General features: G+C 35.2%; 4 protein-coding genes and 3 non-coding genes across 8 annotated transcripts; 4 read left to right on the top strand and 3 right to left on the bottom strand.

Moving 5' to 3' along the window:
- Positions 1 to 3: 3 nt before the first annotated feature.
- LOC120207778 (enhancer of rudimentary homolog) lies at positions 4 to 1,055 on the bottom strand (the record flags this gene model as incomplete). The annotated part of the gene is made up of 3 exons (XM_039207198.1): positions 973 to 1,055; positions 512 to 605; positions 4 to 111 (listed from the first exon to the last, which is right to left on the bottom strand). Coding segments are annotated over exons 1-3 (205 nt in total), but the record flags the coding sequence as incomplete, so codon positions are not given.
- Positions 1,056 to 3,026: 1,971 nt separating this feature from the next.
- LOC120207774 (phospholipid hydroperoxide glutathione peroxidase, chloroplastic-like) lies at positions 3,027 to 5,107 on the bottom strand. 2 transcript variants are annotated; one of them, XM_039207194.1, is made up of 7 exons: positions 4,986 to 5,107; positions 4,657 to 4,939; positions 4,379 to 4,455; positions 4,189 to 4,250; positions 3,951 to 4,069; positions 3,678 to 3,845; positions 3,027 to 3,133 (listed from the first exon to the last, which is right to left on the bottom strand). In XM_039207194.1, the coding sequence occupies exons 2-7, from the start codon at positions 4,918 to 4,920 to the stop codon at positions 3,104 to 3,106; spliced, it is 720 nt and encodes a 239-aa protein (XP_039063125.1). In that variant the 5' UTR covers positions 4,921 to 4,939; positions 4,986 to 5,107; the 3' UTR covers positions 3,027 to 3,103. The 2 variants fall into 2 exon arrangements, with proteins under 2 accessions (XP_039063125.1, XP_039063124.1); XM_039207193.1 differs by having other exon boundaries at positions 4,657 to 5,029.
- Positions 5,108 to 5,643: 536 nt separating this feature from the next.
- On the top strand, positions 5,644 to 5,750 carry LOC120207779. Its single transcript, XR_005524237.1, has one exon. It is a non-coding gene; the product is annotated as a small nucleolar RNA snoR103 (small nucleolar RNA).
- Positions 5,751 to 5,780: 30 nt separating this feature from the next.
- LOC120207775 lies at positions 5,781 to 6,670 on the top strand. The gene is made up of 2 exons (XM_039207196.1): positions 5,781 to 6,213; positions 6,369 to 6,670. Exons 1-2 carry the CDS (start codon positions 6,141 to 6,143, stop codon positions 6,662 to 6,664), a joined length of 369 nt encoding a protein of 122 aa, XP_039063127.1. The 5' UTR covers positions 5,781 to 6,140; the 3' UTR covers positions 6,665 to 6,670.
- Positions 5,861 to 5,966, top strand: LOC120207780. The gene has a single exon (XR_005524238.1). It is a non-coding gene; the product is annotated as a small nucleolar RNA snoR103 (small nucleolar RNA).
- Positions 6,099 to 6,203, top strand: LOC120207781. Its single transcript, XR_005524239.1, has one exon. It is a non-coding gene; the product is annotated as a small nucleolar RNA snoR103 (small nucleolar RNA).
- Positions 6,671 to 6,772: 102 nt separating the features above from the next.
- Positions 6,773 to 7,440, bottom strand: LOC120207777 (early nodulin-like protein 1; the record flags this gene model as incomplete). The annotated part of the gene is made up of 2 exons (XM_039207197.1): positions 6,773 to 7,185; positions 7,254 to 7,440. Coding segments are annotated over 2 exons (573 nt in total), but the record flags the coding sequence as incomplete, so codon positions are not given.
- Positions 7,441 to 10,253: the final 2,813 nt, after the last annotated feature.

Below are 10,253 nucleotides of genomic sequence, written 5' to 3'. Positions count from 1 at the left end.
TCATATCAGCAAGACCATCAATAAAATTGTAAAGATCAGCAATGTCATAAGTGATGTTCCCTGTAGCTGGATTTAGATCCTTAAGTTTCCTTTCATATAGTCCACATATCCCTGCACATACCAAATGGCATAAACCGTCAAACTTGTCAAATCTTTTTAGAAAACGGAAAGGAAGAAAAGAGTAGATTCAATCTGGTGACTCGTATAGGAACCACTCTAATTCATTCAACCAAATCATCCTGTTATAATTTAGAAATAAAAATAATTTTTGGAAATACATTCTAGAGAAAGAAGGATACATGATAAATCTAAAGATCATTCTAAACCCCATAAACCAACTTCTAAAAGTTACAATCCACAGCCTGCATTCTGTAGAACACTAAGACATCAGGAACTTAAATCCAAATCCAGCAGGCAGTCGGGTCCATAGAATCAGCAGATACTCATAATAATTGAAGATGAAAAACATCGAAAATCAAGACAACATAAGCAAACAATAAACAAAACATACCATCCATAGCTTGACTTATGGAATCATAATCCATAAATGTTCTCGTTGCTCTGCTCTGTGAAGTTTGCATCAAGATAATGGTGTGCCTGTTCGACTAAATTTCGCATACAAACAAAAAGAGGAGATTAAAAATACACAACTGACCATGTTATCCCCGTCCAAAAAAAGTAAAAAGGATTACTACTGGAATAGGATTGAGCGTCATTTACACGCCGGAAAGAATCGATCAATCTAACAAATAATTTGTAAAAAGGAAATCATAAATCGTGTAGTAATAATATAATAGGAAAATGGATGCGGCTCGGTAGATTTAAAGAACGGTACCCCTTAGATTTATATTGAAAATAAAGCATTTGACGAAACCCTAGATTCCAGAGGAAAGAACATGAAATAAAAAAAAAAAAAAAGAGATTTTCACAAGAAAAATTAGTTCAATTAAAGGAGAAGGGAAGAGAAATTACCATGTCTGCTGCTATCGTTTTCGTAGGTTGGAGTGGAACTGCAAGAGGAACTGCAAGAGAATCTGAAAACCAAAAGACCAAAAACAGATTCACGATGATCAGAAACCCACACCAGCACAAATAAATAAATAAAGCGTAAACTACATGAACGAGTCACTGATGTTTGAGAAATTTATCTTTTATCCACTAATGTTTCAAAACTAATGAGTTGATCACTGACTTTATCGATTTATAACAAATTAGTTATTGGAATGCTGATGTGGTGCTACAATCATCGTCTTTGTTCTTCTTCTTCTTCTTCTTCTCTTCGCCACCACCACTGTCGTCGCCTTCTTTGTTGTCGCGTTTCTCTTTCTTAGTTGCTACAATCTCAACATTCTTCTTGAGTTTGTCCTTCAAAGCCCCCGACCATTAACCTCCATATTCTCCTTAATTGTTCTATATTTAAGTATAACAATGGCATCTGCAAGGTTGGGAGGGAGTCGATCCATATATGAGAGCATTTCATTAATTGAAAGAGTAGTACTAACATTTTCTATCATGCTTAAGCGTCTACAAAATGACACCGACACTAGTAGGTAGTAACTAATTCAGAAATGAAAATAAGGAAATAATTTTATATGTTTGCATTCAAAGACAACATGCTCTATTTAGTATTTTACATTTCACATCATCATATTTTGCTACTTATTATTTTATTAGCTTCTTGAAACTCAAACTCGAGCGAATAGCAAAGGAAATCATTGTTGTATGAGTGGAATGCTTAAAACTATCTACCATTTTTATTTGTTTTGTGCATATATTGTTTGCAAACGGTTGATACCTGTTTTGGAATTATGGTCATATTCTATGGAGTTTAAGGTGGATTTGTTGATCTGGGCAAATGAAGAGGAGTTGAAGTTTCTTTGAATGCTAAGCTTTGGTTATCATGAAGTAATGGAGATCAGTTTGGTCATGGTCATCCATGTGGGTCAGCTGGTTGAAGAGGCCTACTCTAGTTAGAAATTATAATGAATAGTGCAGATTTGAGTGTTGTGGGTTCAGACATCTATAGTCGTACATTACTGCATCATGGTCATACATGTGTGCGAGTCATAAGTTGGTTGAGGAGATGGTGAGTCTGTGAAAAAGGGGGGACTTCTGTGGAATGCTGATGGATGCAGCGACAGTGATGGTGAAGGTGATAAAAGGAGTCGAAAGTGGAATGGAAGATGGAGAGATAAAAGAGATCGAAGAAGTTGAGATTCAGAGAGAGAATAACCCCTTTTTCTGACTAATAAGGATTGAAAAATCTTTTAATCAAATCATTCATAAAGTAATTAGAAAGTTAACAACATAATGACAAAAAAAATCAATGTATAAAATAAAATTATTAAATTAAAAAAATTTAAATTACACCGAGTAAAATATGAGTGATATGAAAGTTCATATATTAAATTTGTAATTTACCCTAAATAATTTTTTAATTTATTCAATTAATAAATTAACTGAACGTAGGGATTCAAATGTAAGATAATTATTGCATAAAAATAGCCTGAGTGAAAAACTAAAACATAATTTTCTAAAAAATATAAAATAAATATTATCCATCATGTTGAAGCAGATTTTTTAGTGTTAAAATAGTGTTTTTAAGAAAATTATTGTAAGCATTTTGATCAAAATAGTTTACTATATTAATTATTTAGATTAACTAATGAAATTATAAAAGTAAAAAATGAAATTATAAAACTAAAAAAATAAAATTATATTACACTAATATGTAAAGACTAAATCTTAAACGTAAGCATACTAGAGGGACCAAAACTGAAATTTAATCAAAATATGTTGTACAAGAAAACTTAGAAACTTTAGAGTTCAGAAATGTAATTGTTATAACACTTTTATAGGTCTGTTCTGCTTCTCCTATTCAATGTTCTTTAAGCTTATCGATGTTCAACATATATATAATGAGAAATATGAACAAATGATGCAAACTAAGTGCAGACCGTGGAAAACAGAAACAAAAAGTACATATCAGACATATAGCAGGATGGGCAATTCCATCTTTTTTTCCCCTGAAATCTACATGTATGATGTATCGACTTATTTATATCACGAGCAGAAGCAAATCATGTTAACGTGGCCTCGAGATTCATGCTGCGAGGAGTTTCTGAATGTCCTTCTGCACCATATCATTAGAAGAAGAAGAAATTAGTTCATCAGATCCATTCGAGACAAAGCACCAAATCACAGCAAAGAGTCGTGTTTTCATTTTGTGTCATTTGACAATAATGTTCAATATCTATTGCAGTGAGTATGAACTAGTGTAGGGGCACAGCCTCCTACCCATCAGCTAACAAGGTGCTACTACTTGACAGTAATCCGAACCCAAAATTTCAAAGGAATTGCATTTAATAACGGTATAGCAGCTTTCGAGTTTGATTCAAACATCGATTCCGATAACAGATGAAGCTGGAAAGATATAATCATTTTGGATGTTCAAAAATACCCCGGAAAGAGAAATGCATTGAATATATTTGCAGAAAATGTTTGATATCAATCAAATATCCAAAAGCCACCAGCGTTTCTCAACACTTATACCATTCAAACTGCAAACAAATGATTAACTCTAATAAAAAATGATCTTCAACACTTAACCTAGTGCTTCAAGCGTCATGAGATGAACTTGATCGGCAAAGATAAGAATAATAGCAGTAAACACATACCTCAATTTGGAAAGGCGATGTCGTTGGTTGATACCTCTCAACAACTTTGCCTTTTTTGTCCACCAAGAACTTCTCAAAGTTCCACTTGATCAAGTCACCGAAAAATCCACCAGCACTCGACTTCAGAAACTGGTAAACTGGAGCCGTATAAGGTCCATTCACATCAACCTGTTTCGCAAAACTTTGCTCATGTCCACTATACAAGATTGGCAAGGCCAAGGGTTTATATCTATCGTAAATGCTATGATCAAACAACAAAGCAGCTGGACTCACCTTATCAAATATTGGGAATTCAGCTTTAAACCTAGTACATGCAAATTGTTTAATCTGGTCATTCGATCCGGGCTCTTGTCCCCCGAACTGATTGCAAGGGAAAGCTAGAATATCAAATCCTGTCATGGAGTTTCATCAACAAATATTACAAAAACATGATGACATTATTAAGGAACAATAACAAATAACAGCTATAACCACAAAATAACAGTTGTCCCAGCATGAATGCTTAGCTGACCTTGATACTTGTATTTCTCATATATGTGAGAGAGCTCAGAGTAATTCGATGTCGTCAAACCACTACGAATCGGAACGAAAATTATTCAATCAGACCCCAAGAGGAAGAACATAAAATAAAACAGACAAAAGCTCAAAACAACAGTTAAAATTACTGTAATTCATATTGAAAAAAGAGGGTTACCACTTACCATCTTGAAGCAACATTAACAATCAAAAGAACTTTTCCCTTGAATTTGCTAAGAGGAGTATCCTTCCCATCAATATCCTGCTCAGAAAGTGAGAAAAAAATAGATCCATTGGTAAAGTTAAAAGCTATTACCAAGTTCTAATTATTGGCAACTCTGCAGGATTCAACAACGAAATTGGAAGTTTTGCTCAATGAAAACTAACTTTTTAAACATTTTAATCTATGAATTTTAATTTCAGAAAGAAAATAGAAGAGTGTTCCCCCCCCCCAAGATTGTACCTTTACGGTATAGTCGTATAGGGTTTTATCAGTAGCAGCTCTTGCATAAATCCCAGAAGATCTAGAGTTAAAGACAAACCCGGGAACAGTAAGCGGCTGTAGCGAAAACCCAGATTGGAAAAGAGCAGATTTCGAAGAGCATAGCGAGGATTTGATGGAGAAAGACATGGAAGGGCATGGTGAAGACAAAACTGGGTTCTTTTTGGTTTGAGTAAAATCAAGAAGAGGAGAAGGAATGGTTGCAGAGAAAGCCATGGAAGCCATAGTTTCGCCCTTCCTTTAACCTTTGTGTCTGTCTAATTGCCTCAAATCCAACTGGTATGGTTGGAACTGGGTATCGAATGGCAACAAAAAGAGCTGTGGACCAGTGTAAACCATAAACTGCGAAGCTAAAGGGTACTTTGTTTATATGGATTTTGCAGTGGAAGGTTAAATTCCACGTTGATTTTTCTCATTCAAACCCGTAATGTTTCTGTCGATGGTGCTAAACAGTATATGTTTAGGGTGTAGGTTTTGCTGGATCGTTTTGGCCCATTTTGTAATGGGCTATAAACACTATATGATTAGGGTTTTCATGTAGGGAATCTATCAGTGAAAATATTGAATGAAATCATCTTGGCCGTTTTCTCCCCACTCTCTTTACTGTTCTTCATCTTATTCTTCTTTTGATTTTCGATTCTTCTTCTTTTCTTGCTAAATCACGATGGTTCCATTACGTTCTATATCATAAGTGTTTAACCGGCAGTGATGGAGCGATGTGATTAACAAAGGGTCCATTTGGAATATTCAGAACCTTCATGGTTGGCTTGGTTCCTGAACTTCCTCTAATGACTGCCTGATACGGGGTTCTAAAAAGATTGAAACTTGTTTGTTATCAATCTCTTATTGCCTGGTATTTTGAGTGAAATCAGTGTTTCTGAATGCACGTGAAAGAGTTGATGTGATTATTAATGGCTTTTCTAGTTGTCCTAATTCTTGGCAGAGCACTCAAGTTATGTGTAGCTGCTGTAAACATGGACAAATATCAATTATGCAGGCATTAGGTGGGTGAGTCATTAGTACTTGGACGCCCATAAAGAAACTGCATTACATTACAGGTCTCTTATATTGTGCGATCATTTATATTTACGGTTATTGTCTTGTATAGTCGGTATAAAGCTTGAAGTTAATGGTGTTTTAGTTGTCCTAATTCTTGGCAGAGTACTCAAGTTATGTGTAGCTGCTGTAAACATGGACAAATATCAATATTCAGGCTTTAGGTGGGTGAGTCATTAGTATGTGAACGCTCATAAAGAAACTGCATTACATTACATCAAATCACATGTCTCTTTTATCGTGTGATAACGTATAGTTGCCGTTATCGTCCTGTATGTTATGACAGTGAACAAACTAAAATGTTTGACGTTATGGTCTTTTAGTTGTCCTAATTCTTGGCAGAGCACTCAAGTTATGTGTAGCTGCTGTAAACATGGACAAATATCAATATGCAGGCTTTAGGTGGGCGAGTCAGTGGTGCATCAACGCCCATAAAGAATCTGGCAATACATTACATCACAGGCTTTATGATCCCGGGTCTGTCATGTTTAGACTTTTGTCGACTTCTAATTCAGTATCGTATGGTTGTTGATTGGTTCATCATTACCCATCAGTTACTTGTTCATGTGGCATCATTTCGCCTTCCGGATTGTTTCTTGTATTGTGACTGGCTGCAGCAGTTGGTGCACTGCACATTCAATCACGGGCAAAGATGTCCATGGAACTTGCAGTTGATTTGGTTCATCAGTACTTCCGGTCATATCGATTCGAGGCTGCAGGAAACAAAGAGAAGGCTCATGGTTCTATTAAGTCATTTGAAAGGATTCATATATGGAAATATCTCATTTCAATTTTCACCTTCAAGGTTTCGATGTATGTCACGACGAACATTGTGTTTCCTCATGTATTATCGAACAAAATGATACCATGGAAGTATGATGTACCGAATCCATTGAAACTGAATCAAAGGTAGGGGAAAGGCCAGAAAACTAGTATTTGAAGTTGGTGGTGTAAAGGGATATGGCAAAACTAATGAATAAAATGAATCGCTACTTATGTAGCAGCTCAACTACATATAAAAATATTCTAATCAAAACCCCAAAACATCTCAAAACAACCCCAAAACCATAGCACCGAACAAAGTCACCAACAAACCAGCCTTCAATCCTGCACCACCACTTGTCGGAGCAATGGCAGGTCCCTCGAATTCAGCCGGAGAAGGTGCAGGAGAGATTCCAATGCTCCTATGCTTTTGAGACAGCACCACCACAACCATCTTCTGGCCTTGCTCGCAGTGACCCTTTGCTCCGCTGATGAAGAAAAATGGTCCAGACCTTTGAAACTCCACCTTGGTGTCTCCATCTTTGTACTCCGCTAGTGGCTTCGAGGTGTTGCAGCTCACGTAAGCCTCCTTCGTCACTTGCAGCACCGAGTCTTTGCCGCCATCGTATTTCCACACTGTTTTATTAATAAACACCAAGACCAGAAACGAAACTGTTAAACAGTATAATATAAGAGAAAATTGCAGAGCATTGAACAGAAGATGGGATCAACAGTCGTACAGAGAGAGTCGCCGATGCGAAAACGAGCTTTTTCAGCCCATTTGTTGAGGGAATTTGATTCAGAAGATGGGATCTTCCGAGCGTCCGTTTTGCCGCCGACCAAGATTTCCTTGGCATCAGTGAAGGTTAAAAAGAGAAACAAAAGAGCCAAAGGAGTGACCTTTGTTGAAGGAAAACCAGCCACGGGGAAAATGAAGGTTTGGAGAAGGTGAGATGAAACCAAAGGAGTTTTATGAGAGGTGAGTTGGGAGTTGAGTTAGAGTCAGGGTGTTAGTGGATTTATATATATAGGTGAGAATTGGAGGGGGAAGCAGCCATTACAGTGGGGTCAAAAAAACTCGATCTGACCGATTCATCGTTGATTCGATCCGAAAATTCGGATATCTGATCCGTTTTTTAATTTTTGAATAGTTCGGATTGAATATCCGATTTTTTTTTCGAATTTTTGGATCGGATACGGATCGACCAAAATTCAATTTCGAATAATTCGAAAACCCGAAAAAATTTGGGCTATATTATTAGCCCAGAGTTGTTTGGGCTATATTAATTTTCTGGATGTATAGATTTATGGATTCTAGCTTGTATTTTAATATGCATGTATAGATTTCTGGATCTTGTATTTTACATAGCTTGAAACACAAGTCGAACAAGGTTGAAAATTATATTTTTTTCTTGTCCCATCACCACAAAAGAAATTTTACATGTATGATGTGAATCTGGTACCGAGGCTGGTAAATGCATTTTAGAATGAACAAAGTTGTTGCCGATCCCCGTTCGATTTCAAAAAGTTACAAGCTTACTTGACTCGTACCTTGTGGAAGTTTCAACAGATTACTACGTGAACCCTTCAAAGTTTGCAGCATTAGTCCTCCTACTGCCAGATTCTACAAGAGAATCCCATGATGGCCTTTTTCAAGCCATAGACATTTATCTACAGGTATTGCTATTAACTTATAAATTGTTATAAATGCAATTAATTGCTTTGCACAGATTCTGCAAGAGAATACCGTGATGGCCTTTCCCTAGAGCTCAATCAATTCAGTCTTGTAAAATTTAAGTAAATTCATTTCATGTACAAAATGGTAAGGGCAAAATTGATATTGTAGCTGGTTAAGTGTACATGCTATTCTAATTTGATTGCTCATACCTGAATGAGATCACTTATTAGTTAGTATTGGGACCAATGCTAATCCAATATCTCAAGTTTGTTGACTGATGAAATTTCTGAACAGGTTCATGGAGGAATATGTGAAGCACAAAAAATGAGAATTTGCAGTGCACATAACTATGCAAACCTCTCGACGGATGCATTGAGACACTTGGCTCGGAACTCGAAATTTCCGTCAAGAAAAGCTATACAATGTTTCCTTAAAACAGTCGAAGCTAGAAAACTTACTTGAAGGACAAAAATACATCGACACATTTAGCGGTTCCATCTCTACCAAGGAAATCATAAGAGCTAGTAAGTGTTTCTTATTTGATTAATACTTTTATTATGTTGATTTTTTTTTGCCAAAAAAATCGGATTCGGATATCTGATCTAAAATTTCGGATATCTGAAATTTTGGATATCCGAATTTTCGGATATCTGATTTTTTAGATAAGATATGATCATTACTTTAGGTATCCGAAAATTCGAATCGGATAATATCTGATATCCATAATGCACACCCAAATTACAAGGATAGTTTTAATGGTGGGAAATGAGTTATCTGGGATTTTGTGTCACTCTGACCTTGACCCTTCGCTGTTGTAACTAGGGCTGTAAATGAGACGAGACAGATCGCGAGCTACTCGAGATCGACTCGATCTTGGCTCGATAAATACTCGGATCGAATGGATTCTACTCGAGCTCGAACTCTACTCGAGTTCTTAACGATCCGAAACGAGCTACTCGATATTTGACTCGAAAAGCTCGGGAGCAGCTCGAAAAAATATTATATTATAATTTTATATTTTTAAAATTATATTAAAAATATATTAAAAATACATTATTGATGAATAATATTCTTGAATTGAAAATGGTTAAAATTATTTTTGAATAATATCTTATATTATTTTAAATTGATAAAAAAAATTATTTCTCTAATGACAAATATTTAATATATTTCTAATGAAAATTTGTAATAACTAATTTTTTAAATTGTTGTTATTTTGAGTTTTGGGTTCAAATATCATAAATATCAAGGGTTTAAGCATTTAATATCAGATATTATATTGTACTTACCTCATAACTAATTATGTGATAGGTTTAGGGTTTAGGATTTAGAGTTTATGTGATAGGTTAAGGTTTAAAGTTTAGAGTTATGGTTTATGTGTTAAGGTTTAGGGTTATGTATAGGGTTTTAAGTTATGTCATGAAGGTAACATACAAATTATGCAAAAATATGGCTCATAAATAAATTATTCACATACTTATACATAAACATATCAACATGCAAAATAAAATATACAACTAATTAAAGAAAACAATAAAACAGAGACTAAATTAAGAAAATCTAAATGTGAGACTAATTTAAGCTAAAATTTAAATAATTGAGGGATTTTGTACAAAACGCATAAATCTAGAGTGCCTAAGCTAATTTACCCCTAGGATCAAATTCGAGTTTGAGTTCGAGCTTTAATCGAGCTCGAGCTTCAATCGAGCTCTTGAATTTTTTTTGAGTTCGAGCCTATTCGAGTCGAGTTTTAAATTATTTCAAGTCGAGTTGAGCTTGAAAATTTTAGGCTCGCAAGTTTTCGAGTCGAGTCGAGCCTACATTTAAAGTTTTCGAGTTCGAGTCGAGCTCGACTCGGCTCGTTTACACCCCTAGTTGTAACGGTTGATAATCAGCATGAAAGAGAGAGAGAGAAATGGATATAACGGCATCCAAGGGCTATGTTTGAATTTAATAGATTAACACGCATTATGATTTTTTTAACTGATATAATTAAATTATAATTTATTTTAATTTCATTATAAATTTATAATAATTATGTTTATATATAATTTTAGTATAT

Source organism: Hibiscus syriacus, unplaced genomic scaffold (assembly GCF_006381635.1).
Source record: "Hibiscus syriacus cultivar Baekdansim isolate YM2019G1 unplaced genomic scaffold, ASM638163v2 tig00015342_pilon, whole genome shotgun sequence".
Classification (NCBI taxonomy): Eukaryota; Viridiplantae; Streptophyta; class Magnoliopsida; order Malvales; family Malvaceae; genus Hibiscus; species Hibiscus syriacus.
This window is presented reverse-complemented; position numbering and strand designations above follow the sequence as displayed.